We start from the raw sequence: 18,876 nt of genomic DNA, 5'->3' as shown, positions 1-18,876 counted from the left end.
TTAAGACATCAAGTAGGATAATAAATTATTTTTTCTTTTTATAATCTGATCTCAAAAATGGAAGTGTTCTTAATGGGTACGTGAGCTTAATAGGTACGTTTACCCTATATATGGAATTGATTTTTCACAGGTGAACTTTAAATTATGTATTGCAATGTGTTAGGATTAAAGGAAATCTTGTTAACTTTCAGGCATATTGTCCTGGCAGAAAATTACCTGTACCTAAATTTAGCATACATTTTGATCTTGACGTTTTGATCTTGCGGTTACACTTTATTTTAAGGTACAATTCTCGCTATTAACAAAGCATTAACTATGACTTTTGCCTCAATAAACTCCTAATTTGCTGCTTATTAATAGTTAGTAAGGTAGTTGTTAAATTTAGGTATTGGGTAGGATTAGGGATGTAGAATATGGTCATGCTTTATAAGTACTAATAAACAGCCAATATGTTAATAATAGTGATGCTAATAAGCAACTAGTTAACAGTGAGAATTGGACCCAATAGTAAAGTGTTACAAATCTTGCTGATCTTGTTTACTCCTGCCATTCATTTCAGTGGTCAGCACTAAATACAGTTAAAAAAATGTCCTGTGGTCTGATCACTCAAACCACATTCAGAGATAGTCAGAAATGCATGTAATATTTTTATGTTTTTTTAGAGACCAGATAACCTGAGACAAGTGACATGAGTTAAATTCTGTCTGTATGCTATATCTCTCACTACAATAAAGAGGTGAAAGCTCAGACATAAAATTAAATGATGGAACGTGTGCATTATCCATTCACAAGGCTGTCATCAGGTTGTGAAACATGTCTTTAAAATGGGCAAACAAAATACAGCACATTGGCTAAATATTGGCTGATTAACCCTCACAATAACAATAGGGAATTAAATAAAACTTCAAACTAACAGTTCAAACTACATAAAACACAAGAATCTTCACACTCTGAAAAGTTTTATAACAACAGTTAAAGTTCATTCATAACAAGTACGATATCTATAACTTAGATATCTAAAGTATTAATAATCATTCTAATTCTATAGGAAAGTCCACACCACAACTATAACAATAATGCCACAGAGGAACAATATTGCTGCAATCACATTCAGATGATTTTTTTCCAGCTGTTGAACAATAAAAACTTTGACAGCCAATCAGAATCAGACTTTAACGAGCTCAAGCATGTAAAGGAGCTACTCTTTTGGTGAAAGTTCAGACAGCTTTCAAAATGACCGCCAGACAGTGTGAACACATGGAGACACATATCTCAGTGTGCAATGATCTGATTGACTTGAAATTACATGTCATTATGCGCTTATAATGAACAGAACATTCTTGTGCATTAGAGTAGATGCTAATATAGTTATAGTTACCACATAAATATTCTTATAGTTAGCGTTCTTGGTGTCAATGGTCCTTAAGGTGGGAAAATTACAAATTTCTTTTGAAATCTCCCAGCATGCCTCAGTCATAGAGCATGAGCACTGCCTACTGACACTGCTGTTGTTGTTTTGGATCAATTTTCAATCTTTCAATCAATCTTCTACAATTTTCACAGAGAACAAAATCGCCCATTACGCTTTGCACAGCCTTTCCGGGAGGATGCTCAAAACTTCTCCTTTGCAGATTGTTTTCATGAATTAGTGGCGTTCCCTAGCTTCCTGTACGGTTGTGAAATGAAGATCGTGATTTGTTTTGGGCAAATTTGTTAGTGGCATGGACAAGGACTGTAAACATCATTACTATGTCTGTTTTAAAGCTATACTACTATGACACGGCTCAGAGTTTTGAGCGGCTCAGTTCACAGTAAACACTTTCCAGGTGCTCGAAGTTTGGATCACTTATAAAGCACACCAACTACAGTGTATTTTTACATTTCAAACTTTTTTTGTGGACAGATAGTTATAGCATTTTACCAGCTGTCGTTGTCAACTATGCAGTAGCTTCCAGTTTTTCTTGCGGGTGTATTGTCAAGCCATGCTGCATGAAACTGAAGAAATAAAGACATAACTGTACAGAATTTTTGCACTTCAAAATAAAACTCATTCAATATAACAATTGGCATTCAACTCTTGTTTTGGGCTTGTGGCCATAACACTCATTTTCAAGTAGCTTTTTTTTTCAAGTTTTCTGTAGCTGTTATGACACCATATAAAAGCACAAATTATATCAGAGTCTGCGCTTATAGTGTTGTAAGTAACGTTGTGATTACAACAACTAAACATTGAGCTGATCACAACTACTATACAAAAATGTGCCGCATCCTATAGGAAGTCTACCAATCCAAACAGGACCCAAACCATCATTTGGGTCTCTAAAGTTTGAGGTAAAAAAAAAAAAAAATGTTAGAGCGCTTTATAAAAAGCATTAGCTTTCATCAGGTCTTTACCTATCAATATTCTTGCAAATATTTCCTGGGATCTTTTCCAGTCCATTAGTTTCACTCTTAGTAAGTTGGAGGGGGTTATATGGAATGGAGATTTTTTGGGCCGTAGAGGGTTTGATGTACTCTTGGCCAAAACTGCATCTATGAATTGCAGAAGACATCCGCCAAACCACAAACATCTTCCTTTAAGTGCCAACTAACTACTCAGTACATGATGGAGGACGTGAGACATGAATACTCAACAACACTGGGTTTTGTTTGATGACACTTATGTGGTGGTGCGTATACATGATGATACACGTTGATTTACTGACAGCTTCTGTTTTAAGTTTTTACTAGTATTTAATTATCACATATTTTTTGTAAAACATAATTTTTTTTGTTTAACCATCGATAAACACTTTTGAAAGTAATTGATCACCGATACAAAACCACTAACAGCACTACAGTAAAACTGACGGAAGCAAATAATAAATTTGCTGAGCAAAAAAATAACTTTCACTCAAAACAGACATCCTCCCCACGAAATACAGATCACTTCATAAGTAGACCAATATTATCAACAAATGATACCATACATTTTCGCTAATATATATATATCCGTATTGGAGCATCTCAGCGTAGAGCGATATGTCCTCTGCAGCATCAATTCCTCTGAACTTGTTTCTCTTGCTAGCAGCCAATAAATATGGTTTAGCCATGCTGACAATTTACATTTAATCTTGGGGTTTGACGAGCCCAGTGCATCCACAGTTGGGGGCTAGGCTTTCAAACGGCTTCCCACAGAGATCTTACGATAGCCAGGCTGGAGAGGGAAGCGGCGGACGGGGCAATTGGCACAACAGGCACCAGAAACCCGCTGATGACCAAAATGGAGGTTTTATGGCTAAAGAGCTCATTAATACTCTCTAAATGACAAACGCCTGTTCCAGTAGTTTGAGATATTAGAGAATAGCTCTTATTAGCAGATAAATGCTACTTACACCGTAGCGACAAAACCAGAACTCAGTGGTGGTGCACAGATACTACTAAACCCAATATAAACAACCCAAGAAAAGAAGAATGCACCCTACGGTTTACAATAAAAGGCCACAGCGGCAACGGGTTGGGGAATTTACCTTCTTCATCCGGCATCCTGTGGTTTCAGTCACTTTTTTCAATGAAGTTTTAAGGAATTCTCCCAAGTGGAAAGTTGCACATAAAAATAATGCCCAATAAGTTTGCGTTTTAGAATTCTTCCTAATTAAATCCTTGTTTTTTTCCCCACACGGTACAATAAAAACATGACAACAGTGTTGCGAAAAAGTATGCGAAATACTATATTTTTTTAAGTACCTTGTAAACGGTATTCTATGTAGTGGAACATATAAAAATGCAATCATGAAATAAAATACACAGTGTAAAATAGCCATCAATTGTAACATTATCCTAATTAGAAAAACAAAATAGTGACGCGACGGAAAGGAAGGGACCCCCTACCTGAGCATCGCGCTTCCTCCACTCCAGGGTTTGCGTTTGCTGCTGGACCATGGCGGCCCTCGCCTGCTTGTCCAAACTATCGATTTCCTGCTGGTGGTCCTGGACCAGGCTGTCCTTCTCAGCATTGTGTGTCTGGAGTAGATGCGTCCGCTCCTGTTCATGCTGCAGTTTCAGTTCCACAATCTGATTGGACAACAAGGAGTAAGACTTCATCAGCGGAACATCCCTGTCGTCATGACAACTTGTGCATGGCTCAGCAAAGAAAAAAGTTCACGTTTGCCTCACAACACAAGAAGCCTACGCAAGTTTTTGCGTCACTATGATCTCACATGTTGTTGTCCTCCCACTTTTGCGCTAATTACGACAAGCTAGCCTCTCTTTCAGCTCTCGTTAGAAAAAAGCGTACTGTCAAAGCCAGTGGCACAGCACTGGGCAAAAAAAAAAAAACCCCAAACAAAAACACCTAAATTAATAATAATAAAAGGTCTTGAGATTATGGCCATGATTGTAATTAAAGAAGAGGAAGCAAGAAATTAACACATTATCTGTTTGCAGATTTTTACCTGTAATCCTGTTTTATTCCAAAAGAATGCTCAAAAAAGAAAGAAAGAAAAACACTTCAGAAAAAAAAATTTAATTCATTAATTAAATTCATTTGAAATTTCTTGTCTGTCCATACAGTATAACGTCATGATGGATGTACTGCAACTTTAATAACCACTTACTGTTACTTCTGAAACCTTATCCGAAGTGTTGCGCTTTGACAAAAATGGAAAATTAAGAGCCTAAAAAAATCCCAATCCGCCCCGGCATCCCTGCTAACTTCTTTTTTCAGAGAAAAATGCGGTCAGCATTGAAAGCAAGGAGGAAAATATTGAAAGAACACAAAAGCTAGCAGCGGTATTATCTCACTGACTTGCACCTGCTGTGCGGTGAGCCGAGCCTGGCGATGAGAGGCAGCGCCAACGGTTCCCAAGGTCCGTTCCCACTCTCCTCTGGACGGGAGACGGTGACCTTGGCCGGTCCGGCCCCCATCTCCCAGCTAGCCTGCAGCGAGAGGCCTGGTCCCTACAGTTTTCAAGCTAATCCCCCCATATTGTGCGGCTCGGCACCCTACCTGGCCTGCCAGCTAGAGGCTGCTGTGGTGCTATTGAGTGTAGGTGATGAATGGGATTTCAGCTCGATTCCCCCAGCCAATCAGGCACAAGGCCACAAAAGACGCTTCAAACAGTCCCATGGCATTTCCAATTTCAGTGGATTTTGAAGAAGCTGAAGTAAGATTTAGTGAGAAGATTCCTCATCCTCCAGCTTTATCGATTTCTGTAGAGGAAGAGACGTGGATGCAAGCAGACATCTCTAATAGGGCAAAACCAAACAGCCAACAGAAAGAGCCTCAACTAATTGATATGGGACCGCCAAAGGACGCAACCCTCCGGTTTTAAAGGAATGGGACAGATTTCTTCATAACACGCCATGCATTAATATGCTAACCTCGGGTAAACGTGTTGATTCTGAGGTCTCTGTTGGGAGGTACACTACAATCCGACCATCCAGTTTGCAATATATACACATCATGACAGATGAATAGACCGTGATCAGTGATTACCTTAGTTTAAAGTCCCGTGTACATCTATCTTGCTGTGATGGGATAAACCCATCCCACAGCACTTGTCAGACATGCGACAAAGCAAGGCTTTGGTTTTGACAATTCTGAGTTAATTTTTTTCGACGCAGGGTGAAAATCCACGCCAAATATATGGCGATATGACAGTGGGAAAGTGAAGGGTGGGGGAGAGATTGAAAACACTGAAACGTCACAGAAAGGGCTGCTGGGTGCCGGGCTCTTAAAGCACCAGTGCTGAATGGCTGCTGTCACTGGGAAGATGTGATTAGCGCCCCCTCCTAGAGTGCCAGCGTTGAGGTCATGGGGCGGTGGGCGACTGAAGGAGGTTCCCCAAGGAAAGAGTGTGGTATCGGAGAGGAGGGAAGCTTGGCGGCACTCAGTAGGGGTTCTGTTTGAAGAAAGAAGAGTGGCGGAAAATATATTCTATTATTCAGAGTACAGAAACTCCAAAAAGGATCATTCTGTCTATTTGTTTGTGTGCGGCTTTTTTGCATAAGAAAACATGAAAATGAAAAAGAAAGAGAGATCATGAGATGGACAGTTTGGTTGATGTTAATTGATAGGATAGACTGCCATCTCCAAACGTAGCCTCCACAGTTGTGAGTGGGATGTTGTTAATGTCATATACTGCGTAACTTCCTACTAGTTGTGACCTCAGACATCAGCTCGGTGTCGGCACTCGAGCCGGCATGACGTCAAATGGCGAGGAGGTCAAAGAGAAACAACACTTCTATAGAAATGGACTCTTTTAAAGTCCCATTGATAGGAATCCTGGGGAATGTTTCTTTGTGTCCACATGAATGGCTAAAATGACCCTCAGACCACAGTACACTCATTAAACCAGCAATAAACATCTCAGCTCAGCAACTTGAGGGGTCAATCAACTAGATCTTTACGAACTTTAAAAACCTTTGCAAAGTTGCTCTCAGAAGAACAGATGCTAATAGATGCTTCCCAGTGATTCCTAAATGCTTGACAAATCAGTAAAATTTATTATTGTAATATTGTAATGTTTCTAATATTGTGTAGTCAGTAAGTGAGTACAGGGGCCAAAGTGAGTTTCAGGCCAAAGTTATGAAGCATAGTTTAAGGCAATACAATTATTTGCATTGTGACATTTAAATAATATATCTTTTTTTGAATTAAGACGACAAATTTCTTAAATTATGATAATGCACTCTAAGAAATGTCCATAAAAAATAGTGTCCAATGTGTTTGACTTTTCCACGTTTATGTTTCCATCAGGGTTAACCCATATTTTCAGTTTATGGGACAGTCATGTCTGAACAGTCTGAATAACAAAGATAGTTTTGAATAGGCCTGAATAGTTCCCTGGCCCATTTGGTTGTTTGGTGGTCACCCTCTAGTGGCACCATCAGCAAGTTTTTTCAGCTTTTTCCTATCTATTGCACACTTTTGCTCTAGAAAAAAATATTTTCCAATTGGAAATCTTATCCAATTTTTATGTAATTCAGCTCATATGGTCTTTAGACAAAGCCTCACAAAAATCTGCCTTCGTGTTTTCAGTTATTTAAATAGTAAACATAGCACTAATTTATTAATTTATATATTTACTGGTTTTGATGACCACTACGATTATTTACCCATAGTCAAAGGAACAAAAGTCAACACTCTGTTTGACATGAAATTAAAAACTGAACATATCTATTTTCTAAAAAGGCTACATGTTCCTGGTGTTACTGCGAATAATTAATCAATCTGACCATGTGGGTGGGGACAATAGGAGCAAGTTTCAATCACTTCCCTACTAACCACCTGTCTGCCGCTAGCTGTGAGCACCACAGGAAACTAGCATAGCAAATACTAGGCAAGGAGGTGCATTTTTGCCTGTTTCCCTCTCACAACCTTGTTCCCCATCCTCGAGCTAACCAAGCTGCATAGCCACTAGCTTGAATTTGTGCCCTTTGATGAAGGAGGAATATTGTAGAGTTATTTGAGGCTTCCAAAACATTTGAAGCAACAAAACAAAATGAGGTTTCATTGACTGATGAGGGTGTACTGGTTCATATAAACACAAATATTTTAATATTATTTTGTGCTAATTAATGAAAAGTGTGCAAAACATGCCTTGGATATTTTAAACTAGATCTTCTATTAAACTTTACTTAAATTTAACATTTTGAATCTACTTGTCAACAGTGGTTGTTTGTCTTCATCTTTTATCAAAATAAAAGTTCTCTGTTCTGATATTTCGTCACCCTACTTTTCTAGTTGATTATCTAGTTTTATGTGAATACATGTCACATTACAGAAGTAAAACTGATAGCATAGGGGTGTGTGATATGGCAAAAAATATATCACATTATATTCCAGGAAGGATCACAATCCATGATCTTATCACAATTATTTTTTAAGACTATTTTATCAGTTCATGTGCAGTAAAAACTAGTCAAATGTTCTCAAGCTTACTGAAGACAAAGCAAATAATAAGCAATACATCAAAAAACAAACAAAAAAACAACAGAACAAAGATACAAATGAAATAACCACTGCTCATCTAACTAGCATTCAAGATCGATCATAATACAAAATCGTCAGTTCACCCTCCCCTAATACTGCATAACTCACAGTTTTCTAAGTGTGTCCCCCATATACACACACAAAAAGTCTTATTTGGATCACGGGCTGAGAAGGTTTAAGAACTTCTGCTTTAATATACTGAAACAAAACTAAGCAACATCAATAACATGTCCTGAGGTTGCCCCAACAGTTTTGGGACATTGCTACCAAGTAACCAGTAAGTGAACTGTTTTTCTGCTACTCCACCCAATTTTGTCTTTAAAACCATTTGGCTGTAGCTACAACAACATTTTCTCAGCAAAGCTTTGCATGCTAACTTTCAACTTAGTATGTCTCTTTGGCAGCAAGCATTGTGTTTGCTAAAATGTATGCCATTCCTGGCCCCAACTATACATCCCAATTAAATACCTCTTCCATCGTCTTTCTATCTCTATTGTATAATTAAGCTATATATATACTGCTAGCAATGTGATAGGATTGTGAGATGATTTCAATATTTGCCATTTTTATCTTAAAAAAGAAATAAGAAAAGATAACTGACACATTCCCGTCAGCCAGTAAAAACCTTAAAAAACCAGCATCTTATCAATTAACAAGACTTTGATTAAATGATGAACACATTCCATTTTTAATCAGGAGGAAGTGGAGACTGAATGGAATATGATAAGGGACCTTAAAATGTGAAAATAAATCTATTTGATTCTGCGCCAACCAATCCAGTCATCTAGAGGAATCATCTAGATGATTTCATTTGAATATGAACTGTCTCACACAACGAAATAACGCTGAAGTCTGAGCAAATGCTTTGTTCGTCTACATTTCTACTAAAAGGAAAATTGTTAGTCACACTTAATGTAATGCAAATGGCTTTGAAGAAAAGTTTGACCTGCTGCTCGTATCTTCGCTGCAGCTCCTCCAACTGGTAACTGAACTCTTTAGACTGCTTCTCTCGTAGAGATTTAGAGCGAATCAGATCGGCCTCTACTTTCTCCATCTGAAAGCAGAAAAAATATTGTTCAAGAGAAGGGCACAACAAGTAACATTACCAGAGTAACATTAGCATTGGCTGAGAGTAACATTAACACATTGATAATAATGATTCTAATAAGCATAAAAATACACAGGGCACAAATAAAGTAAAAATAGCAAAATAGTTCATGTAAAATGGATTGATACTTTTTGGTATTATGTATATACTATTTTTGGTATTATTCATTTTATTATATTACTGCTGTGTGTGCTACCATGATAGTGTTTGTTTGTGACTCGGTGCACCCTCTATATATGAGTGTTGGTCATGTTTTATATTGTATTATGCCATATATTATTATGTGGTTATGGATACATATGTATGTATGTATGTACATATATATCAGAATAATGGATTCGGTCTCTTAGCTGGCTGAAGATACTCTACATTTAGCATGTGCAAGTCAAGGCCATGTCCGATTATCCAGAGGACGTTCCTTTCTATGATGCTGTTACAAACAGATGAATGCAAATGGACAGCAAAAAAGAGAAAGCGAAAGAGAGGGGGTGGCAGGAAAAGAGTGTGGAACACTTTGATGTGGGCTGAATCTTGGACAGATGATGATCGCTGGAGACACAGGGTGGAAAGAGAAAGGTGAATCAGAAAGAACATGAGCAGGATGTGGGCAGCAGCTCTGAGTCCAGCGAGAGCTTTAGCATCCCCTAACGCTCGCCCACAACTACATGACCATTAGTATGCGAGCGCACACACACTGCCCAGTGCAATGCTCCAGAAGAACGCTGCCCACACTGTGCCAACATGACTTAATGCAAGCCTGTTTAAAACTTCCTATGGGAACCTCATTACTGATCGCACATAAGCACACAGAATAACAGAAAATAATGCTGGGCTCCATCAAATGCTGTATGTGGGGTATTCCTACAAACCTTGGCTACATTTCAGCAAAACTCAAAAAACATATAATTCACTAAAGTTTCCAGCTGAAATGAACACTAGTGGGAATACAACACCAACACATTTCATTTGTTTTCATGCTAATTATGATTACAGATTATTGATTTATAAAGATTTAAATGCACAATGGTATGAACTGAAAATAATTTTACCATAGTGCATAAACTAATACATTATGATGGTTGCATCACATAACCAGCTGCATACTGCATGTATGGCTTTTCTGACACAGTAAACTTGCTTGATAGCGCACCTGGTACACAATGCACTTGGGTACGAGTCTCAAGAAAAAGGAGCTCAAAGACAAGCTAAAATGGCATTGTTGCTTCAGGAAATGTGCTTTATCTCATCTCATGTTTGCTTTTGTTAACACTATAGTTCAGGTTTAGTGTGGTGTTTAGTGTAAGTTGTATGTTATTTTCAAACACAACTGAGCATTAACCTTTTAGTGCCACTCACTGGATATTTCATTCCTGAACTGCCGCGAGACATACAACAAGCAACTTAATAAACATTGCTAGACTCACAATAATCTGTTTCAGATAAAGCTGAACTTGTTTTAAGTGCCACTCACTGGACGTTTCACTTTGAAAGTGTCAGGAAATGTGCAAGAACCAACGTAAAATCAAATGTCACCACAGGCACGTATTTCCAGAGACCCTGGGTTGATTCCAACATATATATCTCTGACTTCCACCATCAAGGCATTGTCTGATGCTCAGAAGATTAAACTTCTCTCAACAGAAGTCTGCTGTCAAACATACTGTGGAGGATAAACAATACTATGCACCTGGTTTAATGTACAGATGTATGAGAGGATCTCGACCAGACCAACACAGCAGCACTGACAGATCCATTGGCATGAGTTTGGGATGGGACTGTTTGACCGACCAATGGTAAACAGTCCATATTTTTGCAATTTTATTTGGTGACACTTTCTGTTTGAGCATTTAGCATGCATAGTGTGTATACTGAGACACTATTTTTCTTGTGTTCACTGGTCCAGTCCAAGGCTCTCCTCTAGCTAGCGTTCAGTGGAATGACATGAGACTAGTTTCTCTTTTGTTTTTCTGCATTAGTTCATAAAAGTACTGATGACAGGACTGTGACCCCCGGTTTCACAGACAAGGCTTAAGCCTATTCCCAGACTAAAATGTAATTCTGAGCTGTTTCAACTGAAAGAAACTTGCACTGACTGATCTTAAAATATATCAGTGCCTTTGTTTTGTCTCAAGACGCACACCAGTAATGTTTTTTCTAAGGCACATTTATAAATATGACTTAAATGTCCTAATTGAACTATGGCCTAATCCTGGCTTAGTCTAAGCCCTGTCTATGAAACCAGGCCTGAGTCTTTTTGAAGAAAAGCAGATGGATGCAGCCTCCCTTGCACATGTGCTAAGAATGGCTGTGGTGTGTTTTTAACTGTTACATGTCTCCATTAGCAAAGCAGTACCAGGATTGTGACAATAACTTTCACAAGAAATAAGCATTTAACAATTGTTATAGTATTAAATCTCTATATATAAAAAACATGACATGGTACATAAATAATTATCTTCTGAGTGAAAGCAGGGAATAATATAAAGCAGATTTGATGTTACCCAACAGGGCTGTGTTTTCCAAAAAAATCTTAAATCTAAACAAACTATAAAAACTCATTATAGCAAAGCATCAGTGGCCTTTACAATCTATGATTGGAAAACGCAGCCCATGATTTGATTGGTCATTGATTGTGATTATTATTCATTTTTATTTATTTATTTTAATATGGTTTCTTTATAAAACGTGCACTCATTAATCATTCACAACAAGACTAGCAATATTTAATAAGAAAGTAAACCAAATCAATTTTGATTGGGTCATTTAGTTTTGAATGACGATTTGAATTATGAATTTTGTTATCTGGAGGCTATATAAATCTAAATAAGAGGCTTTTAACAGCTAGGCAACAATAGCGTGAATGTTTGGTTGTGCACACATTGGAGACAGCTGTGGCAGTGAACCCGGGTGGCGCCGGAGCGGCCCGCTCCAGCATCTGTGCACAGGATGTGATGTGAGGCTGCAGTCATGTGCATTGTGTTGATGGGACAGACTGAACACCGCTGTTTGGGGTGGCTGGAATTGTTATGATGGAAATGGTGAATGTACAAACAGTCATACAGAATACATGTCAGGATGAGTAACTATTCCTGATGACTAACAATGAGATCTGTTTGCTCATCTAATACCAAGTCAGTGGCTGCTGTCTCGGAGAAACGGATTCAAACAGTGTAATAGAGTCTAAAATAGATCCTCCGTAATCCTTTTTTGCCCTTTTTGACACTTAAAGGTGGGGTAAGCGATTTCTGGTAGCCAATGTTGACATTTGAAATCACCAAAACAAACACGACCCTACCCCAAAAGGGTCTCGCCCCTATTTTGATAGCTCCGCCCCACACATAAGTACGCAACCCAGGCAACGATTAGTTCTGTGAAACTAAGCAAAACCAATGTTACACCGTGTCTACACTGGACGCGAGTGGTGCGGCGCGACAAAATACTATGGAACTCATTATAATCTGTGATGCTGTATACACCATATAGTATATACATATCTATAGTCTACACTGGATGCGGCACGACACAACAAATCCCCGACAGAAAACTGCTGCTGCATTCTATTCATGACGTATTGACACAAATTTCAAATGATTTTCAATGGTCGCTTTGTCACGTCCAGTGTACTAGACAGACTTTAGCTGTTGCGGCGCGAGACACGGTGTTATTCACCTATTGAGAAGAAACAAAGCAACCTCGGCGTCCGATCGCAGGCCGTCCGCTCCTTGAGTTCTCTCCAGCGCTGGAAAGCTGATCCGATATTTACACGGGTCCTACTTCTTGGCTTATTGTCTTAAGCCTTCTTTTGTTCCGCAGACATTTTCCTCTTTTGTTTTTTATTCGCCATCTCTATCCTTCTGTCGCTCGGCTCGCTAATGTCCGTCCTGTGCACTGAACGCTCTCTCCTCCACATCATGAGTAGACATGCCCCTTACTACTGATTGGCTACAAGTTTGTTTTGCTAGTCGGCCCGAATCAGTTTTCTAAAGCATTTTTTAAAAATCGCTCACCCCACCTTTAAGGTAAGAGAGTTGAGGAAATGAGATCAACACACCTTGTGAGTCGGATGAACCTACAATGCCCACATGAGCACCACAGCTCCATGTATTGGAGCACATGTGCTAACTATTAGGTCATGCTGGAAGCTTTACAATGACATGAATTGTCATCTGAGAGATGCTTGCTGCCCATATGGGGGAATGCAGTGACATCCTGTGAGACTGAATGAGGGAATTGGATTGGATATGATTTATGATGATTTACGCTTGCTGTCTGGACTCCCTGGAACAATCCACAGATCAAATACACCCTGAGATATCAGTGAAAGAATGTCTCAGACTTTCAGCCTAAAGTCTGCTGCCACATTGCAGTTCATTCTGGTCAAGAACGCACATTTAGGCAGAAAGAGACTATGACTGAATTGTGAGGCAACCAGTCACAGTTAGATTCCATAAGTGGACTCTAAGCTGGGGTAAATTTGATGGTTTTATATTTCATAAGAATGAGACGACCACTTAGAGAGTCTATTATGAATTTTTTTTACAGCATTGCTAATAAGCAGGCGCAATGATATTACGCAGCGCCTGAAAATAGTCCCAGCTAGGTAACTTCCAATAAGCCTATTTTCAGGCGCTGCGTAATATCATTGCGCCTGCTGCACCCATGGTATGACAGCAAAGTTTCTTGATTATTACACCGGAATGAGAGTATAGTTCCTAGCCATATCAGCCTAGAAAATCGCAACTTTTCATTTTCCGTCAGTCTTAGTAGACGATGTAACTACAGAAGAGTCAAGTTTTAAATAGGAAAAATATAGAAACTCTTTGGTCATTTTTGAGCGAGATGCTAATGGTCTAATCAGATTCAATGATCTATGCTAAGCTAAGCTAAAAGTGCTACCGCCAGACCCGGAGATCGGCTGAATGGATTCGAAAACGGTAAAACTCAACTGTTTAACTCTAGGGGAGTTGGAAAATGAGCCTATTTTCAAAAATAGTGGAGTGTTCCTTTAAGTTCTAGAGTCTAGACCAATTCTCACTATTAACTAACTGATAACTACAGCATTTGCCTCAATAAACTTCTAACGACTGCTTTTTAATATTTAGTAAGGTAGTTGTTAAGTTTAGGTATGGGGCAGATTAAGGGTTTTAAAATATGGCCATGCAGCATAAGGCATTAATATTTGCTTTATAAGTATTAATAAACAGCCAATATGCTAATAATATGCATGCTATTAAGCAATTAGTTAATAGCGGAAATTGGGAGAAGTCATACCTTTAATTAAACTTTGACTGTCCAATGGAAAAAAAAAGATTTTGCTACAGGAAAATTTAAATTATGGTAATTCCTACGTAAATTGGTCATGCTATTCGATATAACCCAGAAACATGAATTTGCTTAAAACTAAATGTCTCAATTACAACTCTATTATTAATCTACAACTTATTTACATAAACACTGAAAATTTTTCATTTAGCTGAAAAACAACCAAAAATCTAATTTATGTAATAATCAATCATTTTTTTTCCTACACTTAAAAACTGAGTTATATAAACACTTAAGTTGCATATTTTATATCAAATTGTTAATTATATCATTAGGTTTCTATTGCAATCGACAACCAATATGCAAACATTTTCAGTGGCTGTAATAAAAACCTGCTTTCATGAAAGATTTATTGAAATATACTGTACATTAAATAATGAAGATATCATTAACAACTTAAGCAAAAATATAATCAGGATTTCTGCAGGAATTTTAAAGGGGTCATATGATGCTTTTATTATCAATAAATTATTATATCAATTAAATAACAAATTAGGGGTGTGTGATATTGACAAAAAAATTATATCTCGATAATCTTCTGGGATTTTATCGATAATGATAATTAGACAATATTTTGCTATAGAGTGTGTTATTGTGCTGATATCTTATCAGGACTACCGTGGACAGCTGACTCCTGAATTTTTTGATATTCTTCATATTCTGTGTGGTCAGTTCACAGCAATTAACAGTTTAAAAGTAATAATAAAATAATATTAAAGTATTATTATTAAATATAAAAAAAATAATAAAGGTTTTATGGGCATTTTTACCTCTAAGCCATTTTTTCTAAAAGTGTGCACCATCTTTTGAGTCAAATGTTTGCATTTGGGCTGTTACCAAGCAAATTAAATCCGTATCAACAAAATTGATCTTTGCAATGCAGAGGAAACACAGAAGCTGCATTAGAAGTGTCAGTTAGATGCATTTACACACTGTTCAATGCAGCTCTGAGGGACATTAAATACTTTAACCTGTAGTTACAAATGCATAAATAATGTTTTGATATTTTAAACATAAAACATTGAAAACTGATGTTTGAAATTATAAAAAAAATGAAAAGGTACCTTAAATGTGAAATTAAAACCACCAGTAGGTGGCAGCAAGTCACAGTTAATAAGTGAGTCATTGCGATTGAACCGAATCATTTAAACGGGTGATTCATTCAGGAACAAAACACAAACTGTTGCTCAGAGACGCAAAACAGCACTGTGGCTGTGTTTGAAATGATTTTTGTTGGAGAAATAGTTTGTAATCATGCTGACTTTTGGAGAAAAAAACGGCACTTTTCGTGTGATAGTAACTAGTAACTATATGAAATTCATTTTCTGCCCCATATCTTGAATTATGTGATAATTCTAAATTCATTTTAATAGACTGATTCATGCAGTGAAAGAACGCACTATAAATGCGCGCGTGCGCACTAGTCTAACCTAGTAGAATTCATCACCTAATGTATGCGTGCACTCTGCAGGTGTGTTTTGTGTTTGCTTTTCGCGATATACTCATAATATCAAATAGCACATCGTTAAAACAACAATTACAATATTATTGCAGACCATACATATCGCACACCCCTATACTGTTTAGATTTTTATAATGCATTGTCTTCTCATCAATCCACCAGTTCATATTTAAAGCTCTGCGTGTTTGCAGGGTAAAAACATGGGTCGATTTTCGCATTGGTCTGAACTCTGAACAAAACAACAGTTTTATTGAACAACAGTTTTATTGACTTTGAACGTGCAGCGCTCATGTTTATTTAATGAAATCATAGCTTTTTGAAGTTTAATCGTCACATTCAGCCATATCGCAATTCTGGTCTTTCCGTCCCCAAATTTAAGACCTCTTGATATCATAATTAAGACTTTCTTGTACAATTTAAGACTTTTTAAGGCCTTAAATTTGATACAACTAAATTTAAGACTTTTTAAGAACCCGCGGAAACCCTGTATAATGAATATGTAATATTTCCATGTAATACTTAGTGAAATGCCCCTCTCAAGATTTATTTTTGCTAACTAATGAGCTATGGACACTGAAACGCAACAATAAAGAGTGAATATTTTCAGTTGCTGAAATTTTGGTGCATCACCACTAAATATCTTTCAAATTATATGATGCTTTATATTAAGTGTCTTTAACTACTATGTACTTATGCACTTATTGTGTACATGCATGTTTTTACATTGTACTTATATTTAAAAAAATACCTTCCTCTAACTACTTATGTAATTCATTTCTTTAGTTACATTTATAGTTACACTGGCAACCCTACCCCTAAACCTTAACCCTCCCTTAAACCTAACCAGACCACTAAACCTGTCATTTAATTTACCTATATCATACCTCAATAGCAGAAAAAGTGATTTGTGACACAACATGAACACAAAAAGTACATTGTATCAAACAATTCATTATTTTTAATGTAAGTACATAGTTAAAGACAATGAATATAAAGTAGGACCGAGACCATTAACTCCAGTGATTAGTTTTTCCTGCAGAAGTGCTCAATCTAGCAACCTGGAAACTTGTAAACATGACTTCGGAAGCTGCATAGTAGCCACAAACAGGTGATTTGGATTTCAGTCAGAATGTGTGTCAGAGGGTCAGTGAGCAGTCTGAGGCTGATGCTCTGACCGCTATACCGTGAGCTTGACAGAGCATAGCTTTCATAAACCTTGTGACACAGGGTAAACTGTAGGTGCCCTTGACTCACCTGTTGCTTCATGTCAGTGTAGGTCTTCTCTGAGCTGAGCTCCACCTGCTTCTTAAAGTTCTCCAGTGCACTCTCAGCCTGCTGGGCCTGAAGCCTCTGACTGTCCCGAAGACGAACCAGCTGCTCCTCTTTATCCCTACAACATAAAAAACAAACAAAAAAAAACACACAAATTGTCACCCTGTGTATATACATGTGCTTGCATTATTCTTAGGAGTCAGAACGCAGAGTGAAAGTTCTCCTCACTCAGCTTTGCTTCATGCAGTCTAACATAACTGAGACGGAAAACACGTCACGTAAAAGCAGCATGTTGTGCTTTATACTTATTTTTTATCAGCTGATTGGGGAAGCATTTTATGTTCACACAGAAAACTTCAGCGCACAAATGTGTGTCGACGCAAAACAAACAGCATCTCAGACTCATGTCTGACAACAACGCTGAGACACAACTGCCAAAAGAGCTGTCAGATGCAAGCCAGACTGCTACAAAGAGCTTGTCAACCTGCTTTCACTGTCTATATCCGTGCATGTGTGTGTATGTGTGTGTGTGTGTGTGGCACATCTCGCCCTCCCTCAAACGAGTGTAATTACTGTGGTAATTACTTTTCATTGAGAGCACAATTCACCAGGGCCTGTGAAACTACATATTAGTACTTCATCAAACAAGTTAACCAGCATATCCAAAAAGCCACCGAATGAACTAGAGTAAAGAGGAAATGTGAATTAAAATATGTGACATGCAGTGATATGAGACACAAGACATTTAATGCGGGGAACTGTTTTTCTTAAAACATATTTTGGTAATCATGATTTACAAAAACAACATATGTAAAACATAACATTTCAATAAAACTGTTTGTTTTTACTAGTGCTGTCAAACGATTAATCACGATTATCCAAAATATCCAAAATAAAAGTTTTTGTTTACATATTATATGTATGTGTACTGTAAACTCTCCCGTTCCTTTTGTTGGACTGTTTGGAGCATGTGTGGAGGTAGTGAAGAGGATCATGTGATTGATTTTGTAGACATAGTGTGTATTATCTTATAGAAGACAAACAGCAGAAGACTGTCTAATTAGTTTGAGTTACACTATGCATTGTAAATTAACTTTCTTAAATCATTTACTCACTTTCATGTTGTTCCAAAACTGTATTTCTTCCATGCAACGCAACAGGAGATGTTTTGCAAAATCTTTCATGCTTTGAATTAAACTCACCATAGACACCATAAAAGTATCATAAAAGTCCATACGACTTGTGTGCTATATTTAAATCTGAAGATCCGAATCCAAAGATAGCGTATTATATAACCGAATAAATCACTATTCAAATAAGACTTGATGGCTGCATAGGGAGTGATATAATGATAGAATTAAATAATATTTTGTTTAGTCTATGTTAAGATATCTTAAGCAATGTGAATGCAAAATATTTAATTATTGAATTTATATCAAACGGTATGTAAAATTATATATATATATATATATATATATACTGTATATATAAAACACTTTCTCTAAATGAACATCTTCATCAGCTCAAGAGAAGGACATCCTTCTTTAGTTATCGTCTCATTTAGTGTACACACAAAACAGGCATAACAATAAGAGGAAATTAAAAACAAAACAAACGCAAAGAAGAAGAAAAAAGTTGGGGACCTTTTTTTCTTTTTCTATGGTCTCTTTTCTGTGTAATTTCGGTCTCTCTCATGTTTGACATCAAAAGATCTAGAAATTGTTTCTCCCTGACTGC

The 18,876-nt window shown here is 37.4% G+C and overlaps 1 protein-coding gene across 1 annotated transcript in view; it reads right to left on the bottom strand.

Annotated features, from left to right (window-relative positions):
* LOC107701904 (centrosomal protein of 112 kDa-like) overlaps nt 1-17,316 on the bottom strand; it is an 88,964-nt gene extending 71,648 nt beyond the window's left edge. Inside the window, exons 1-3 of the mRNA XM_016504050.1 lie at nt 17,122-17,316; nt 8,922-9,029; nt 3,871-4,053 (exon numbers count right to left, since the gene is read on the bottom strand). Of these exons, the coding sequence (XP_016359536.1) occupies nt 3,871-4,053; nt 8,922-9,029; nt 17,122-17,316 (486 nt within the window). The remainder of the gene's footprint in view (nt 1-3,870; nt 4,054-8,921; nt 9,030-17,121) is intronic.
* Between the last annotated feature and the right edge of the window lie 1,560 nt (nt 17,317-18,876).

Source organism: Sinocyclocheilus anshuiensis, unplaced genomic scaffold (assembly GCF_001515605.1).
Source record: "Sinocyclocheilus anshuiensis isolate Anshui unplaced genomic scaffold, SAMN03320099.WGS_v1.1 scaffold498, whole genome shotgun sequence".
In the NCBI taxonomy this organism is placed as follows: domain Eukaryota; kingdom Metazoa; phylum Chordata; class Actinopteri; order Cypriniformes; family Cyprinidae; genus Sinocyclocheilus; species Sinocyclocheilus anshuiensis.
This window is presented reverse-complemented; position numbering and strand designations above follow the sequence as displayed.